Raw genomic sequence first — 20,237 nt, forward strand, 5'->3', positions numbered from 1 at the left:
TACAAAACACATTAAATCACTTGCTGTCCCAGTCAACACCAACTTTTGCCTAAATCAGTTTTAGGAACAGTCTTTGGGTAATGCATCAAAGCTCCCTTATGCTCAAGCACGCGTGCCCAACAATGCCAAAATTCAATTACTGCAGCTACAATTAAGGGAAGATCCATGAAAGCATTTAGCATCTTTTCAGTAACATTCAGTAACCCAAGTTTTTTAGCTGCAATAATACAAACATATGGCACAGTACCTTGTGGGACAAAATGTTGTGGTTTGGTAGGTTGCTTCATCTACTTGCTTAGTATTTTTCTGTTTTAATATACAGAGTTTGAACACACTGAACCCACCACCGAACCCACCTCCTCTTTCCCTTTAAAACTAGAGGAAAATTTGCCAGATCTGATGCACTAACACTATGACAACCATACCTGCACTGGCAAAAATCTACACACCTGCTTCTTTGAAGTTTGTCCAGCACTCTAAATACATTTTTGTTAAATTAGTCAAATCTCAGTACAGTTTCCCCCCTCATCCTGATAACAGCAATGGAAGGCCTGGATAACTGCCATGTTTCCCTTGCTTGCTAAGTGTGTGATATTAGCGTAGCACAGACCCCAGCTATCAGTTCCTGGGGTTGGTTTATGGGTACTAGCTTCTTTGCCAAGGTTTGCAAATGTTCTCATGTGAGAAACACAAGGCACACCAACACTGGATGAGGTGGGCCAGCTCCTCAGGCTGAGCTTTCAATTCCAGCCCCTGATCCTCCTGAGTCACAGAATCACAGAATTGTAGGGGTTGGAAAGAACCTCTGGAGATCACCAAGCCCCTGCCAAAGCAGGGTCACCCAGAGCAGGCTGGACAGGAACCCATCCAGGTGGGGTTTGAATATCTCCAGAGAAGGAGACTCCACACCCTCTCTGGGCAGCTTCTTCCAGGGTTCTGCTGCCCTCAAATTAAAGAAGTTTTTCTGCATGTTCAGACAGCATTTCCCATGTTCCAGTTTGTGTCCATTGCCCCTTGTCCTGTCACTGGGTACCACTGAGAAGAGCCTGACCCCACCCTCTTGACACCCGCCTTTAGATATTTAGAAGCATTGATAAGACCCCCTCTCAGTTTTCTCTTCTCCAGGCTGAACAGCCTCAGGTCTCAGCCTTTCCTCATCAGAGAGGTGCTCCAGTCCCTTGACCATCTTTGTAGTCCCCTCACTGGACTCTCTCCTTCTGCCCTGTTGTCACTTACGGCAACGTTCCTGATCTGTGGCCCTGCAAACCACCGCAGCTGTTCAAGGACAGCCTGGAAGACCTCTGTTTTGTGAGGAGGAAGCTCTGCCACCACTTTAGATATTTAGAAGCATTGATAAGACCCCCTCTCAGTTTTCTCTTCTCTAGGCTGAACAGCCCCAGGTCTCAGCCTTTCCTCATCAGAGAGGTGCTCCAGTCCCTTGACCATCTTTGTAGTTCCCCCCACTGGACTCTCTCCTCCTGCCCTGTTGTCACTTACAGCAACGTTCCTGATCTGTGGCCCTGCAAACCACCGCAGCTGTTCAAGGACAGCCTGGAAGACCTCTGTTTTGTGAGGAGGAAGCTCTGCCACCACTTTTCTCAGCACCTCCTCTACTGAGCTCAGAGTACAGGCAGCGCCAAAGGTGATCCCTGTAAACAAATGACAAGAATTGTTGTTCTCCCAAACGTTACGGTACAGGAGGATAGTTATAACTGTATCTACAAAGCTTAGGTGCCACTGAGTTTAATTAGATAGTAGGGTTTAGAGAAGACATTTTGTGTGCACTGCATGTAAACACAGCATCCTCAAAAAAATTCACCTTTAAATCACAACAGTAACCCACCACCCTTTCACCACAGTGTACTATCGGGGATATTGACCTCCTGTAGGTATTAGTTTGTCCTTTGAGAAGTGAACTCCAACTCCTCTCCACTTTCCACACCTTAAACATGCTATCAGGCAACAGGTCACATGCATTATGCTGTCCTAGTTACTTCTAGCTATTTGTAAGGTTACCTTTTTCCACCACGAAAATAAATGCAATATTTCACTTAGACTGTCAAATCCAGCATCTTTCCCCTAGTTACTAATTTTTAAATCTTTCTAATTGAAAATATTCCCCATTGAAACCCATTATTAATCCAGATAATATACGTAAAACACCGTGCATCAAACAAATAAAATCTCTAATGTACTTTCTAGTAAAAGCCCTCTTTGACTCTCAAATTATTTTTACATCTCACTCACTTGATTCTCTGCATGGGAGAGGCATTAATGCATACAGAAAGCAATTTTTAATCTGGGGATTTTCCTTCTTATCCTCTTTATTATTCTGTGGAGTCTCCACTCACTTCACAGGCATTCTGCCTGTTTTTTGCTCACCTGTTTCAGTGTGCTGAACAGCATTCATTTCAGAGATCCACGCTGGTGCTATTATCACCGGATACAACAGGTTCTTTAGCCTCATCTCAATACCTTAAGGAAAAGTAAGACTCCTTCAGTTACACATAGGTGACAGAGAGATTAAATTAACTGTTTCCCAATTAAAAATCAGTTCATTGACCATCTGTTGCACAGACTATATGCGGTCACGGAGATACCAAGCTAAAAGCTGTTTTCCACTAATACCAGAATTCTGATAGGGAAGTTTTAGAGACTCTTTTCTAGTCTTGCAACAACCTTAAAAACAGTGGATAGTACTTGTGTAACCTGGCCATTGCTGTACATAATCCTTCAGGGAAGAACAATGAATAAAATGAACCATACAAAGTGTGGGAATTGTCTCCTGAATCAATTGTTCGGGACAACAGAATTACTAAATACATCTGAACTTTCCTCCTCAGCACTTATGTTTGCAGAAGTATATAATCTGGGGGGGGAAAGATAAGATTTCAAGTCTTGAGAGTTTACTTGCTGAAAAAAATCTTTCAAAATGCAGGTTTCACCACTGATTTAATTTGATTATGAAGACATTTTACACTGTGTCACTCCCCTCTTCTCAAAATTCCACAAAACTAGCACAAAAGCTCAGATGTCTAGATAAGAATTTTGGTGGTGGTTGTTTTTTTTTTTTCCACCTGACACAGCAGAGAAAAGGGAAGAACATTCACGGTGAGATTAATCTACCCAAGAAGGAAATTTGTTCCTACATACAATCTGAAGATTAAACAGTAATTTAACAGCAACGTCATGAAGGAGGTTTACATTTGCACTGTTCTCCCAAAATACTCCATGGGAAGTTTTCCAACAGCTCATAACGAGCACCGGCTCTTACCCACTTCCGTGTTCCCCACAACAAGCTTGGCATTGGGGTACTGGGACTTGAGAGCCACCAGTTCCTTGAGAGTTGTAGGCTGGATCCACATCACACGCTCGCCTTTGAAACACAGCTGTTTCTGCTGCTTGTTACTCTGAGTCTGCAAAAATGAGTTCAGAAAGAGCTCAAACCCTACATCAAGCCAAGAATCCCCGCCCACGTGGTGCCCAGGCCTACGCCAGGCTCCATCTCAGTCAAGTTACTGCCAGGTGGCTGTGATATCCACACTGGTGTTGGCAGTTAGCCATTCCCCATCCTTCCGCTAGCGTTAACGACAGTATTTTTCATGCTGATAAAAGTTTTCCCTTCCTGATATTTCCAGGTGGTTCTGCTGCCACATCTCCCTAGAGAGACCTAGGGAGGTCTTGCTGGATGGGAGCCAGCAAGATCCCATCTGACCAAAGTTCTGGTAGATGCTGGTGGCTTCAGCTGTCTTAGAAGTCATGGGTTTTCCATTCTCATCTCACTCCAAAAATGTGAGTTACCAGCTGTAAGGCCAGGTTCTGGTTCCCTTTTTAACCCCTTCATCCAGTAACAGAAGAAAACAGACTAACACGGCTGCCTCCCAGCGACATCAGATCAACCCTTAGGCAGGAGAATGTCCGAGAAAAGAAGCAGAGGGGACCTACCTCCAGCTAAATATATATAGTGGTATAGTATATAAGAACCTACTTACCTGCAGCTCGTGACACATATAAGCTGGGTGCAGCAGCAGAACTAATGACTGAATTTCAGTTGTTTGCTAAATGTGAAGAAAGCTCTAAACGTGCCATGTGCTGGACTAGATTCCTGGCTGGGACACATTTGCTTAGTGGAAAAACTGCCCCAAAAAAGACAGGAATGAAACAGAGAGAGAAACTAATCTTACATAACTTTTGATGTCAGTGTGAGCCACCCAACATCTGCTTCTGCTACACTGAGGGGAGAGAAGCTGGTGCATTTAGAAAGTCATCTAGTTGAAACTTATATTCAGCTACATCTCATAGCTCCTGCTTCTCTTCCTACGTTATAAAGGGAGCATGGGGCAATTAGGTCAGATACAGCTGTATTTAATGTAGAAGTTCACATCTGACCAAATAAATTGAAATCTAGGTGTCAGCAACTATTCCACCCCTGAATAAGCAGTGACTGGAAAGGAAGGCAACCCAAGAGCAGACACATATGGTGAGAAACAGAGATGAAAGCCAGCCATCTGGGCCAGGCACTTGGCCTGTATATCTTTTAAGCCACCCTAGCTTAAAAGCCTTCCCATTTATAAAAGAGGGAAGCGTGCATGCCCACGCATCTTCTTTTATAAGCAGCCACCTTTTTGCACTGCCATTTCCTCAGGGCAGAGACACTGTGGACTCTTAAACCCTGTGCAGAACAACAAAACCAATGAACCACACACTATTTCTTCTCCCATGAACTTACCATTAGCTCTGGTGGGAAGATTGGCTCCTGTGTAGGGTCCAATGGCTGGAACTCAGAAGAATTGAACAGGCTGGAGGACATCATTGTCTGTGAGAACGAAAAGGCAAATGGCTGGGTGGCAGAGGACAAACCTATCTGCATACAGCCCTAACTCATTCCTCTTCCAGTCAAATCCCTGTTACTGTTTTAGCAAAACACAGTGAAAAGATGCCACCTGGTCCAGCATTTCAGGTTCTTCAGTCATATTTTTCTGATCACAATGCATGTCCGGCCAGAAACCTGAACCTTGAACACATGACCAGGTTTTTGCCAATTAAAACTGACATCAATTTCACATTGGCATGTTAAATTTCATCAAAAACTACATTTTCTAAGGTAAGGCCAGCATAAAATATAAATTAGTCTAAGCTGCTTTGCATAAATACAGCTAAATTAAAAGCATTGGGCTTTGGTACAGCGTAAGACACAGCTAAGACTTCAAAACATCAGAAATAGAGAAAAAACTAATAGTTGAGAGGCACCTTACCACATTGTCTTCTTTTCCATTCATGCAGCAGCCTGGACCATTGGCTTTTCCTCCACAGCAGCCCCCATTCTGAAGAAGAAACAAGCACACCAGCTATTCTACACAAAATCAGAACATTCCAACTTTTACAGGATTTATTCCTCCTTTTTTATCAATCCCTGGATCACAGAAATTTGCAGTAATGTTTTTCATTAATAAACTACATTGACAAAAGAACTCCAAGTAGTCTTAATTGCTGGAGTACTCCAGGCAACACTGGATGCTTCCTAACAAAGAATCCATAGAAATTCACTGGTAAAGAATTTCATTATATTCTCTCTTTCCTAAATTCATTTTATACTCACACTATGCCCTAATTCCTTTTTCTCATCCCTCCGTTGTTTGTACCCCAACTGGTACATAAAATGTGATTAACTTTTTTCCTCCAGATATTCCAAAAGGCTCCAATTGTATGATTTATTGGAATGGTGATTAAATTACTTCATTCATCATTGGACTGCAAAGTTAGGGAAAGATCATACTAGTGAATTAACTGGTTTTTTTAGCTCTGTTTTCACAGAAAGATGGATCTCTTCAATATACCAGAAGTCAGTAACACATTGCTTACAGTTGTCACTTTGCTATTTCACAGAAGTGTGGCACCTCAACAGATTCATAAGGAACATATCTAGCTTGTAAAAAAAAAAAAAGTAACATAAAATAGTAAAACCTATCATGATGGCTAACTAGGACAGACGCAGTCACAATGTTTTCCAAGAGACAGATATTCAAAGCAGCTCAGTCAGCTCTGAACATTTGCACCACGGTAGGTCCAGAAAAGGGACTAACACATTAAAACTCTAATGCTATATTGCATATTGAGGTTATGGCTTTTAAAATACAGCTTACCATGCTGTTTTCCCTCTCACTACGACAACACCCAGTGCCATTGGCTACTCTGCCACAGCAGTTTGCGTCCTGTGGGGACAAAAACTGTTCTGAGAAAAACGTGCAGATTCCAAAGAAATTAAGTAGACTTGGTTCTCTTTTGAGAGAAACTGGCCCAATGATGATTATACCCAAAGCAGAAATGCGAGATGGAAGGTACAAAGCAAGCAGGTGTTTCCCTTGAGAACGGAAGGCAGTATCCTGAGGTGTGATGGCTAGGTCATGTCCAGTCAACTGATAAACCTCTTGCTCTAGTTTAGAGCTACTCTGACCATTCAGCCAGTATCTCTGGTCCAGCTGGAGCTGTGAGGAGATACTCAGAGAAGAGTGAAAAGGACAAGCACATACACTACAATACCTAGTTCTCTACCAGTATTCAATCTGCATTCACCTCAGGGGACTACCTCTGTGCATTGTGGTTTTTGTCTCCTTAGTAACCCTCAGTGTCTCTCCATCCAAGTACCTGTTCCCTCTCCCCTGGAGCCTGAGTAAGTTTTTAGTGGCCAAACATCCTTTGGTGAGTTCTGCGGGTCAGCTACCTGGTACTTGGCAGACCACCTGCCTTTGTTTTCAACCTGACTCCTCCCAGTTTTATTTCTTGACACCTTGCTCTTGTATTGGAAGAGGTACCAACAGCGAATGTCCTCCACATTCCACCCGCCAGTCGCAATTTTGTACATCTCTACCAGAGGTCAACACAAACCACTACACGGGCTACATAGAGCCCCTTCCTCTCCCTGACATCTATTTTCCAGGCTGAAGTGTCCCAGCCTACTCAATGCCTTCTTGTATGGAAGCCAGATTTCCACAGATGTGATCCTTATTCCACTTCTCTGAATCTTCTCCTATTCTGCTCTACCCTGTTACAGAGATGAGAGGACCAGAACTGCATGGATTACTCAGGCACACAAAGAGCCACGATGCAGACAGTGGCATGGCAGCATTTTCTGTTTTGTTTTCTACTCTTTGAAATGTTGTTTTGATTGTCAGTGAGCATTGAGCTGATGCTCCCGTGGAACTGTCTATCACACTTCCAAGATCATCTTCCTCCATGGTAACAGGAGAGATGAGAGGACCAGAACTGCACGGAGTACTCAGGCACACAAAGAGCCACGATGCAGACAGTGGCATGGCAGCATTTTCTGTTTTGTTTTCTACTCTTTGAAATGTTGTTTTGATTGTCAGTGAGCATTGAGCTGATGCTCCCGTGGAACTGTCTATCACACTTCCAAGATCATCTTCCTCCATGGTAACAGGAAGATGATGTGTCTGCTCACAGCCTGTCATTTTATATGTGAAATGAGGACTGCCCTTCACTCTGTAAACTGCTTTGTATTTATTTGCCCCAAATTTTGTATTCCATTCTATTCTCCAGTCTCTCAGGTTTATAAAGTCCTTCTGAAATTCCTCAAAGTCTGTTCCTGTCTTCACTACCCAGAGTAAATTGATATTATTTAACTTATTTTCTCATATTACTGCTCAGTCTCTTTTCCAGCTCATTTAGGGATACCTTGAACAGCCTTGGTCCCACCAGAGGTCCCAGCAGAATTCCACCAGTGACCTCCCTCCATTGCAAAAATGTACCATGTTCTCCTACCTGCCATTTTCTGCCTTTTAATCGATCTTTCATCCATACAGAGATCTTCCCTCCTACCCCATGGCTTTTTACTGCCTTTAAAAGCCTTTGGTGAGACCCAGTTGAAAGCTCCTTGGAAAACCAAGCAGACTACAAACTGGCTTTATTAATGATTTGTAATGGATACCACTCCTGCTTGTATTGTCTTTTGTTCATCGTAATTCTGGATAAGAAAAGGAAATTAATGGGGAGCATCCTAAATTCTTTACTTTTGATGTTTAATACAAGTGTAGCCACATAAGTGGCTCATAATCACTGAAGTACCTAATGATCTACTTTTCTTCACAGCCTCCAGCAGTCTTTCAGGAACAAAGGGAATAGAGAAAACTTATGGCAAAGCTTTGTACCTCACCCAAACCAGCAGATGAGCTCCAGGCAAGATCTATACAGCAGTGACTTCAACTTCTTTCCAGAGCTATTTCATCTCTGCAGCTGATCTTTCAAGAAAGCAACTTTCTCATCAAATTCACCCACAGTGTGTCCCTATTTGTGCACTGTACCATTACACTTTTTCCACATCAGGTATTATCTGCATCCAGTATTACACAGAGATGCTGGGTTTTTCAGAGACTTACAGAAAAGAACTACAGTCTGGTTACCTGTGATCCAAAAAGGGACCATCAGGTGGAGCTCATTAAAGTACTCCACTTGCAGCAATTAGAGTGAGTAAAGGGGTTGATCTTCTTGCATTATTAATATACGAAGCACATACAAAGGGGTCAAGAATTGTGTCATTGTATGTATAATTCCTTCTTCCCCAGTTCAGCTTGTGGTGTATGTTAGCAACAGAGAGAAAGACAGCTTTTCAGATTTCTTTAAACATTATCTGAAGCCACTTACTTTAGCAAATGTCCTGTATCCTTCCAGAATGGGTCTATATCCTGTACACCGACACAAGTTCCCTGCATTGCCAGAGCAAAAGGATAAAAGTTTAGTGTCATTTGGCTGACAACTTTTCTTTTAGAACATTTTATTGTTTCTCAAAAAAGCTCATGATAAAGCTAATGAAAAAACTGGGAGGAGGAAAATTTCATTGGTAATCTCGCAACAATCCTACCATTCCTTTTTGTTGAAATTTTAAAATGAAAATAACTTAGAAAAAAAAAATTCAATTTGCCTTATTCAGTATTCATTTACCTCAAGTGTGAGAGTCTAATCAGTATATCAACTATCCAGTCTCCTAAATTACAAAGAGTTTCCTTTCTCCTGCATCTGATTTCCTCTTAGGTCCCTGCTGGAAGCACGATAACAGCTCAGCAGTAACAGCAGCCTCTGAGATGATTCACACAGTTGGATTCTGCCCCACTCCATCATGCATATTGCTGTCTCGGTCCCTTACTTGAGGTTGGCTGGCCCAGATGTTCTCTGTCACCTCTGCAGGCTCTTGTGACAGCAATGAATAAAGAAGGAGATGTGGAGGCTCTTATAAGCCCCTCAAGGGACAGGCCACCTGTGCTGTGTTAAGCTTAGTGGGGTTCTAATCCAAGACTGAGGTCACTTGCCACTGCTTTGGGACAAACAATGAGCTTCTATGAGATTTTCCACATGCCATTTTTGTTCACTTCATAGCCCCTGACCAGCCTCCTAGTGGAAAAGCTAGCTCTTAACCTCATAACAATGAGCTATCTTTTACAAAATACATGATGCCTTTGGTAAAGTAGATGTAATGAAAGTATAACAGGTTGCATTTCTGCAGGGCTACGAGTATTACCTTGGAAAGCATCTTCTATGTCCTCCATCTTGGGCTCGGGATTGTTTCGAAGCAATGTATACATGGACATGACAATTCCTGGAGTGCAAAAGCCACACTGGGACCCATGACTTTTTGCTATTCTCTCCTGAGAAAAAATAACAACAACCATCAGCTCATAATATCAAGGTGAGTTCATTGTTGTGCTCGTTTCTATAACAGCTCTGTTAAAAAAACACCCAAACAATCTCACCAGAGGAGCTAAGACTATAATCAGATGTTCTCTGATGAGATGGTAAATTAATCTGTGAAGCAGATTTCAAAGAAGAGAACACTCTGAAAACTTTGCATCTAGACTTTGAACTCCAATGTAACCGAAGGCAACTAGAAGCCTGCAATGAGATCAAGAGTTCCTCAGATTTACCATGCTGGATAGAAGCTGGGGTTACCTGAGTAGACCTGAGTTTGAATTTCAAGGCTTAGCTGTCAGAATCTTCAGGGGAGGCAGGGAAAAGATGACAAGCAAACAAAGGTCAGACTAGCTGCCATCCTTTCATGCGTGTCTAACTTATTTTTCACTTTGTTGTTTACTCTTCTCAGATAGATATTGGCACAAGTCCTATCCACTGTACAAACTGAGATGAATCATAGTCTCCCTTAAAGGAGCAGTATATCTAACAAAACAAGTCTGCTTCCACAAAAAGTGCATTACAACACCTTACTAGAAGAGCAAGGCTCACATTCCAGTCACTCCTCCCCATGAAGAGTATTTTGTGACTCCAGAAACATTGCTAAACCAAACCTTACTGCACCGCTGTAGGGAAGGTTCTTAACTATGCAGGACAAGAAACCAAGGTCGTTCATGGAAGGCCATAGGGGAGCCAAAACCTAACTCAGATTTCCTGGCTCCAAGTCATGATATAGGCTTTCACCATAACGTCAGTGTTCCCAAGTCCTGGGGTTTGATCCAAGACATGGACCAGATGCAGTCACATACAGCTAGAACAAAATCATTAGTAGTTTGGTCAGGAGACCACCAGTTAAATTGTTAGGGCCTAACAGAGCTGCAGCATCGACCTGAGTTTTGATTCTGCCACTTAAGTCATTCCTGCAAGTAAAGACTACTCATGTGGAAAGTCAAACTCCTGGCTTTAACATTACAGTGGAGTTCCCAACACCCTGGAACAGGATTAATTAACATAAGAAGCAAACAAGGATAGAGGGTTTTGAAGTTACCAGTATTAATAGCTTACCTGGGCTGGGTGCAGCCTGGATTTTGTGTTTCCTATGCCTTCAACAGTAGTTACAGCTACGTGATGAAGGGCACAGACAGGGAAGAGGCAAGCGTTGGCAGTATGGTGGCTAAAATAATAAATTAAGGCCATTTCATTTGACAGTGCTGCTCAAAAAAGGAAAAAGGGAACCGGAGGACTGAAGAGTACTCAGAAACTGTACCAGTGGACACAACAGAAGGACTTAAAGAGATGTGATATAGGTATTAGTTACAAGCCAAATCCTACAGCACCTACTCAGCCAAAGTTCTCGCCAACTTCACTTGAAGTTTAAACTGGCTACACACCATAGGATTTCATCTAGAAATAACAACCTTAAGCATCCTTGTTGCATGTTAAGCAACCAAACCCATGTAAGTAATTTACAGGGGCAGACTACAAATGCCAATATGTTATACAGCTGGCCTGGCCCACTCACAAAGTTAAATAAGAGCATGAAGCTATTGGCCTTTTACCAAGTAAATTGTTTCTAGATGGTAGACATGGGGGAAAAGTCCAGGCTGAAGGTAAAATAAAAGAATATTGCCAAAATTCTTATAGGAACTAGCTACTTATTTCATTTCTATCAAGACAGAACAATCACCCCAAAGATATCGTATTCAAGGCCACATTATTAAGTAGGACCACTAAGTTAGACGATCCCAAGTTGAAGTTTGTCCAAGCATTATTCCAAATATATGTAAGATTTCAGTGCTTTCTACTACCCACAGTAAAAATAAACTGGGGTCTGTTCCTCTGCTTCATCCTCTCTCTACACTCCTCTCTTTTTGTTTTGCTTCACTCTTCAATTAGTTAAAGAGAGAACAGAAGGAAAGTTCATGTCTCAGGAAATACGAGTTATTCTGAAGGTTACAACAGAAGTAGAGAGAAAGTGAATATTTGCTGGCATACAGAAACCAGATAATTGCAGTAATACAATAGCAGTAAAGATTGCATTTTATCACACTAATCATCATTTAGGTCCATCACAGCAAAAAGTTATATTAACTTGAAAGAAAGGAACATGAAGGTTTTCTGAATTGGGAAAGGGCAGATAGCCTGAGTGCTAAAGCCAGTGTAGATATTTCAGGGCATAATGAAACAGCTCCCTATCAGCACTGTGCAATGCTGTAGGAATACATACTTTCTTGTCTTAGCCTTTTGAGTTTATGTTCTGAAAGTGAAAAATTATGTTTTGGCAAAAACATACATTATATAACTTTTTTTTAAAATAGTACCACATCTGGAATCTCAAGAACCTGGATCTGTCCCCATTTTATTTCTCGGTTGAAGGGCTCAGATTGCAAAGGATACAGGATTTTCTTCCGAAAGGGATCATACTTGGATATCATAACAGTGCAAGCACCACATCCACCTTCTCCACAGCCTAGTTTGGTTCCACATAGGCCCACTGAGAGAACAGGAATCAAGGAAAACATGAAGAGTGTTGGCAGAAGCCTGCTCAAACAGTTGTCAATCAAGGCTGAGCAACAAGTTCTTGCTGGAAACCAAGCGCTCATTTTTTCCTGCTTAATAATTTAACATAAGCAAAGTTTCAAAAGCTGGCATGTGAGCTTTGAGATCAACATCCAAAGGCCTAATAAGGAGGCAATCCACATTCCAACAGGCTCAGAACGAACAAAAAACTTCTGAACTTCAACAGTTCCCACTTTTCATTAGACTCAGAAAAGGAAATCACCTAAGGGAGACAAAGCACTCAGTAGGAGTGTTTTGAGGAGTGTATTGCTCCTACTTAGCATAAGTTCAGCCATGCAGTCACATCCCTGAGACACACGGCAACATCTCCTTCAGGACCTCCCATTAGTGGTGGCCCCTACCATCTCCAGAGTCATGGTCTGGCCACCTTAGCTTCTCTCTTGGCCCCATTTATGATGACTTCCCCATTGCTAGGGACAAAACCAGTCAAGGATGCTCCCCAGTAGCCTGGTTCCCATAAAACCACAGGAGGAAGACACTGAAAGCCAGAACTAGGGCAGATGCATAGAATCACTGCAGAGACACTTGGGGATTCACAAAACACGTGGACTGGCCCAATTAGATTCTTCCCCGGGCTGCAGAGCACATGTCTGTACTTCACACCCAGGCATTACACCAAACGTTCTGCAAAGGGACTTTAGGAGAGAATTTATTGAGCCACTTCCCCTTTGGGTTCCTTCACTCATTAGAAGGCAGTTCTGCTGTAATTTATTGTGAAAAGGATTGGTCAATGCTGAGAGAATTTTGGTGGGAAAAGGACAGCTGCTTTCATTGGCAATGGACACGTGTCTGTGCTGAGATAAACAACTTAGGCCTGTGGAAAAGCAACAGGCCTCATGATACAGGGAACTCAAATAATCTTTGCCTTCACTGCAAAGATTCTGGAACTATTTTCATAGAATCATTTAGGTTGGCAAACACCTTTAAGATCATCAAGTCCAACCATAAACCTAACACTGCCAAGTCCACCACTAAAAGTCCACCATGGCCACTAAGCATCATGTCTACTTTTCATACAATCACATGTCTTCAGCAGAAATATAGTTTTCCTATGCCATCCAGTGTTTCTCAAAGTATTTGCCTGACTCTAACCAGACATCTACAAAATAAGGTCACCAGAATGTTCATGTAAATGATCAGAAGATTATAAAGATCTTCAATTATCTCTTTACAAAGCTATTTGTATTAGATATTAAGAAGCTTAGACATAAAATGTCTTTCAGTAAGAAGTGTACCAGGCACAGGAGTCATGCCATTTTATTTTCCTCCTGAACTTTATTCACCCAAGGAACAGTCAGACAAAATAGGGCTGTTAGTTCTGTTGGAAACTCCAAAGAGGAGTGTGATTTGTATCCCCATGCTTCCTTCAGATCCCAGACAAATAGAACACAGCAACATGGTGAAATAAGTACACATGATTCTTTTTAAGGAATACACCAACGCAGATGTGAACACTTTGGCGTATACGTACACACCCAGCTGGTCAGACAAAACCTCAGAAAACATGGAATGACACTACCTACTGAACCAGACCCAGTACAGCCAGCCTGGTCATCACAGTAATAGCTACCCAGCTCCTGAAGCTAATCTGACTCACGTGTTGACCAGTCTCAATCAGGAGTGAAATGTGACTGCTCACATCTGCTCATGTAAACCTGCCCACAGTGTGTGCTATGAACCCCTGCCTCTGAGTTTGCACCCCTGGGTCATCTGGTAAAGAAGCCACAGTATAATCAAGTTATTGAATATTAACTATCCAGTAATATCCAAATTATTGGATGATACATCAGGCAGCTCAAGTAGCTGTAATGTTTTGGCCAGAAAATACGATTTGTATGGAACAAACTTAAATTTCCTTCAGTTTTATTGTCATCGCAATACTACTTTCTTTCCGTCATATTTTCCTGGCAATTCTGAGTTTTCTCTTTAAAGTATTAATAAATTATATAACTTTATCTAAAGTATATTATTTAAAATATCATATTCTAATTCCTAGCAATTCTGATTTTTCTCTTTAAAGTATTAATAAATTACATAACTTTATCTAAAGTATATTATTTAAAATGGGCTATTTTCTAAGTTTGGAATACCGGCTATAATCTTTGCCAGCAAGAAATACCAGGCCATGCAGAGCACTTGCTCTTATACCCTGTGCACAAGCTCTGTCTAGCACTCAAGTGACCGGCAGAACAGTAAACAATTATGAAATGCTGTCGGCATCCAAAGCCGCCCGCAGTTTCTGCTGACACTGGATACATTTTCTTCGTAGATAGGTTAGCAGAGTCGTTTCTGGGTCCACATCTTTTTCCACCACCTGCAAGAAAAGAAAGGTAGTGTTACACACAGAATGCTTTACAACACAGATTATGTCCGTTGCAAGGAGAAAGTTTGGTCTTTATGCAACTTCTTTTCCAAAGCAGGAGCAGAACCACTGATTAACTCTCCTGACTAGGTTCAGCGATGTTGGTCATGTATCCAGACACAAGATTTCCTTGAATTTATTGTGACAGAGAAAAGTAAATGCATTACATACATCAGAGCTTTTCCAGCCCTGGCACACTGAGGCAAATCTTAAAAAAACCCTGCATCAAAAATAGCAAACAGAATTAGTAGTGAGCAGAGAGAGAGAAAGAACTGTGTTTTGTACTCAAGTTTTGAATTTCCAACACCTCCCCAAATTGAGTCTCATCTTCACTGACCATGCATAACTGACCCCTATCCCTTCTCCTTCTTACTATTACGAGCAGATAAACAGAATGACAGAAACAGCATCAGTCATAAACTTTGCAGAGAGAAAAATCAGCAGTGGGAACCCTAACATGACCACTGCAGTACAGACAGCAAGTACCAATCACCTTGAAGTTTCTCTTCCCTGCTAACACTAATTCAATCAGTGTTACATTAGTAGCCATCCTAAACTCGAAATTCCAGCCAAGAAGAAATTCTCCCTGCACATTTTGAGTCAGCCCCATCCTATTAGTGAACAACACTATTAGTAGTTATCTATTAGACGTAAAATTAGATTTTACTTCAACCTCTGCCCCATGGTCAGAAACCAAAGTTCTGCTGCAGAGCTTGTCTTCCTCTTTTTCTGTTATTAATAGAGCGTCAAGAAACTTTTCCAAATTCACTGTGTGCCAGAATGTAATCATGTGTTCTTGGCTCTTACATTGTGCAAGTCCTAAGTACAATAGTTACAGTTTATTTAAATTAATCACTCCTGGTTTGAAGGGTAAATTGAAACAGAGGTCATTTGTGCAAGGCTTTTTTCTTACTGATAAGAAACCTTCACAACCTCTGTGCTGCTTCAATTTATATGCCTTTAACACGTGACAGGGTTATTCTAAAGAGACAAGGTTCATACTTCCTATTTGAGTCCACGTTTTTAGAACTATCCGATAAAGCTACTGCTACAAAACACATTTTTTGCACATCTCATTCCTGCATTGGGGATAATCTACCAAAAAAAAAAAATGGAGTTCACTCATCCAGCTTGGGGATGCCTTGCTGTAAATCACGCAGCCCCATACTGCTGCTATTCAGAGCAGGGTGCTCCTGTTCCCTCACCTTCTGGATGCATAGAAACCAGTAAGAGCATGCAGTGGCTCTCTCACAACCAGTTGGTTCAGAGTAAGCACATATATCCCTCTGCAGGAGTTCGGTAAACAGACAGATATGAACAGCTAAGTCCAAAAATGCCTGTGACTATGAATGGCCCATGGACAAAAGGCCTTTTGCACCATTTCACAGGCAAAGAGCCTACCCAAGCAACTCACACTTTCACAGTCAAGCTGAGTTTCTTCCTCTGGGCTATTTTCTTTCTTCAATGGCCACTGTAAAACCCTTCCAAAGCAGCTTCCAAGACAGCCAGGCACAGAGAACAAGCTTCAGAATAGTTTTCCAGATAGTTAAAGACTATCGAGATTATTCTATGTTTAGATCAAATAAACGTCTCAAGAAGTTTTCTTGAAAGAATCCAAGAAGCACTCCATTATGTACTCAAACCAAGCAATTAAATGTTTGGCCCAATGGCTCCTTTTCAGGAAGTTAAGTAAGAAATAAAACCCAGGCCTATCCCTTCATTTCAGCAAAGCATTTAGCCACTCAGATCCGCAGAATTTTAGTGAAATACTTAAGTACATTTTATGCTTTAAAGTCAAACCTTTGCTCAACTTCATCAGAAAGCAGCTCCCACTACGCAGGAGAACATGTCCTGAACAACCCACACTCTTACCCTGGTCAACCCAACAGCCCCAGGATTCCTATTTCAGGCTCTTCAAACCACTCCACTGTGGCTGTACATCTGCAATGCCAGCAGAGATTTGGGATCAGAGGGAGATAAGGGATAAAAGTTTGGAGGACATTCTGGATTAAACCAATCTCACACATCAGAGAGCGAGGAATAATTTCTTTGCATTCAGGTTCTTCATGAGGGTATGTTTGTTTATGAGTCTTTCTTGCTGGACACACAGTAAGAACTTTTTACTGTTCCTGCCAATTGTCACTGATGCTGGTTTTGTCCTCCAGCATGTCATTCCTCCAGCAGTTTGTTACAATCACCTGCTGTGATTTGTTCTTAAAATATTTTAAAACCCTATGGGTGGGGATAACATCTTCTCTCGTCTGATGCCCAGAACAATATGATTCACAGCTTAATATTTTACCCATCAAAACAATCCTTGCTCACCTTTCCCAGTGTCCTTGGACAGAAGGAAACTGAATTATATCCATTGCCTTCAGTGGGAGTAGGATCAGCCTAGTAGATATTGCAATTAAAGAAGTATTTCCTTTTTGCTCAGTTACGCTTTGGTTTTTTTGGTGTTTTGTTTTGGTTTTTTTTAAACAAATGTCATATTGCTAGATACATCAGAGCACTGGCTACATTTTGACAGGCTCAAAACTGTAGATTTTACTGCATGTGGTAACTTTAATATTTATCAAATGCAGAAAGAAACTTTGTTAGAAATGTTAGGATGGCACTGACAGTCAAATGACTCCCAACAAACTGGCTGTGTACTGCTGTGTTTTTACTAGATACCTATTTGTTCACTGATTCTAGGAATCTTAAACACTCAGATCACCTCAGCAGGGAGACCAGCCAGGCCCTATAGTTCTTCAAGCTTTAAGTCCTGCATAGAACATATTCCTAAGCACAAGTGTACACTCTTAGAGCCCATTGGCTGGTCCAGAAAGATGTTGAGCTCAGTTCCCCATGATTTCATGTACAAAACTTGGATCTCAATAAATATTTCGTTTGCTGTCTTCTCTACCTGCCTTTCACTAATTTGCATAACTTCGCCTTTACAACATAAAGCATCATATTTAAATTAGTATTCACAGAAGGTTAAGAAAATGGATTTTTCAATTTAAAAGAACAGTAGTTGAGCAAGGTAAATAAAGGAACAGAAAGGAGAAGAAAACAGAAACTTTCCTAGTTTACCGAACAACATGCTAAGCTTTCCATATGCTAGGGTCTTTAAATAAGAAACAGATGCCTCCCTGGACAACAACTCCCATTCAATCATTAGTCTTTACTCCCCTAATTAGTTGCAAGAAGAGAAGGTGAGAGGTTAACTAGATTGCCACACAGCAAGTCAGACAAATCAATGGTAAAGGTGCCCCTGGACCTTAAAATCTGTGAATGTGTATTCCCAAATAGGGAAAAGGATTAGAACACAGATGAACAAACTGAATATAACCACACAATGTAAATCTGCTATTGGTCATGAGAACATTTTGTTCTGCTTTAAACCAGCACACTGAAAACTTGTAATTCACTGTTTATATAGGACACAGAGGGTCCCAAAGCTCAAAAAAATCCTGTATTTTGGCTAGTCCCATCTGCAATCAAAGATCCCCAGCCTTTGGAAGAGGTCTAATGCGGCCTCCAGCATAGACCCCTTCTTAACATTCAGGACAGAAATATTGACTCCATGTGTTTGAACTGAAATCACACACTACATGTGCACGAGACAGACTTGTCAGCCGAGGAAAACAAAATTGCCACTATTTAGCTTTAAATGGTGTGTGTTGTTTTCCATTCTAGTCCGGGCAGACCATCCAGATAACTTGGTGTTAGTCGTGTGCCAAGCTTTATGCCCAGTGAAGTAAACAGGTGCTTAAAATAAACGATCCTGAATGTGAAGTATGCTCAGCTGTTCTCAGGAGACTTTTTCTTGACAGCACTGCGGACTGGACGAATGCAGGAGGGAAGGATTTGCTGCCACCGGAGTCCCTATCTTATCAACCACCTCTTATCGTGCGGTTTTGTCCCCTGACAGAGTATCAGCAGCACATTAGCAATGTCGAGCTGTCACAAACTCACACAGCAGTAACCTTTCCCACCGGCCACGCTTATCACATGCTTTGCAGCGAATCGACTGGAATATTCAGTCAGGACTCCAGAGGGATGGAGCCATATCCAAACGTGCTACCTGCTCTTCCAGCAGCATTGCCCGGGCACTTCCCACCACTCCTCCCATCACACAACCTCTCCTGTGCAGAAATGCCCCAACAAACTCCACATTTGTCACCACAGATCAGATACCCCAAGAGTCCAATTCTTTCTCTTTAAACCTGCATTTGGTGGGGGTGTAATTCTAGCCACTTAGGCAGCACACCCAAAATGGGAATATTAAAAACAACGCCACTGTAGGCTCTGGGTAGAGCACAACCCAGGAAGCCCTCTCCTCTCTGATCAAGTGGAACCTGCTCCTTTGCTATCACCCGTGGTTCCATGAGCCAGCAGGGAAAGAAGCATCAACACACAGAATGAGTAGGTACACTGGTAGTATTAATCCTTCCCTGGTGGTGTTTTTTAGTCAACAACTGCTAAGATCACACTGCGACAAACCTCTTCACATATGCACAAGGACAGCTCTGAAATCTGGCTGTTCCATAAAAGTGAAAAAGTGTGCAGTTCCATAAAAATTGCTGAAATGCAAGGGCAAGGGCAATCCCATTCACAGCATGTCCATTAGCTTCAGGACATCCCAAAAAGAGACAGCAGATACAAAAGGAACTGGTTGTCTTCTGCTGCTACCCTTCAGGGTCCAGGCTGCTCTTTCTCCCCTTTTCTGCCTCTCCCCATATGCATAAGAGTCCCACAGAACCACTTCTGTGCAGCTCAGACTCTTCTTCCTTTGACTAATACACATTTTCATAAGTTAGCCAAGAGTCTCCCCGAGGAAGACGGGCTTTTTCTACCCATTTACACACTGCAATGCTCCTGTAACACCTGAGCACCAACCAGTGCTGAGGCAACACCTATAAATGTATATAGGAATTTGTTCATAAACTCTTCATAACTGCCATGAGTGGCATATTGGTTTTGAACCTTAGCTGGTCTGGCACCAGAACTACAATTCTGTTTCATTAGTGCAGACCAAAAAAAAAAAAAAAAAAACAAGACAGTACACTTGACCTGTATTGCCTGAGGTGTTTGTGGCAACTTCCTACTGCGAGACTCAAAAAGCTCCCAGTTCACACTCTAAAAACTGGGGTTCAGAGGAGGGATCTGAAACCACTAAAACCATCACAGAGCGAGAAGACAACAAATTACTGGTATACCACCCTGTGCCCATAATAGCAGAGAATGCATCAGACAAAATTCCCAGATCATCCTGTACCACTGCTTCACAATCTCAATTACCAGACTCAACTACCTCGTCATGATTAACTCGGAGCTTCAAAGTTTTCACCTCCCTCTAGAAACAATGAACGGCTGATACGTCAATTAATGTTGACATATGAACCGTTACTGATCTGTGTGAGCAAAGCTTCAGCTGTCATCCTTTATAAAACCTCAGAACCAGGGCTGGGTTCTACATCAGTATTACATTCAAGAGCTCTTTGACTAACTTATAATAGATGAACTTCATTCTTTGCCTAACTGTTGATACTTAGATAAAACAAAACTTTGATATCAAATGGTCTAGCACCTTGGAAAGTTCAAATTCCAG

The 20,237-nt window shown here is 41.8% G+C and overlaps 1 protein-coding gene across 1 annotated transcript in view; it reads right to left on the bottom strand.

Moving 5' to 3' along the window:
* Positions 1-20,237, bottom strand: part of XDH (xanthine dehydrogenase) — a 53,539-nt gene that overhangs the window by 31,982 nt on the left and 1,320 nt on the right. The window contains exons 2-12 of the mRNA XM_014950930.1: positions 14,533-14,590; positions 12,094-12,190; positions 10,762-10,870; positions 9,530-9,656; positions 8,659-8,720; positions 6,144-6,212; positions 5,256-5,324; positions 4,730-4,816; positions 3,275-3,416; positions 2,383-2,475; positions 1,498-1,649 (exon numbers count right to left, since the gene is read on the bottom strand). Coding sequence (XP_014806416.1) covers positions 1,498-1,649; positions 2,383-2,475; positions 3,275-3,416; positions 4,730-4,816; positions 5,256-5,324; positions 6,144-6,212; positions 8,659-8,720; positions 9,530-9,656; positions 10,762-10,870; positions 12,094-12,190; positions 14,533-14,590 — 1,065 coding nt within the window. The remainder of the gene's footprint in view (positions 1-1,497; positions 1,650-2,382; positions 2,476-3,274; positions 3,417-4,729; positions 4,817-5,255; positions 5,325-6,143; positions 6,213-8,658; positions 8,721-9,529; positions 9,657-10,761; positions 10,871-12,093; positions 12,191-14,532; positions 14,591-20,237) is intronic.

Source organism: Calidris pugnax, unplaced genomic scaffold (assembly GCF_001431845.1).
Source record: "Calidris pugnax isolate Ruff unplaced genomic scaffold, ASM143184v1 scaffold24, whole genome shotgun sequence".
In the NCBI taxonomy this organism is placed as follows: Eukaryota; Metazoa; Chordata; class Aves; order Charadriiformes; family Scolopacidae; genus Calidris; species Calidris pugnax.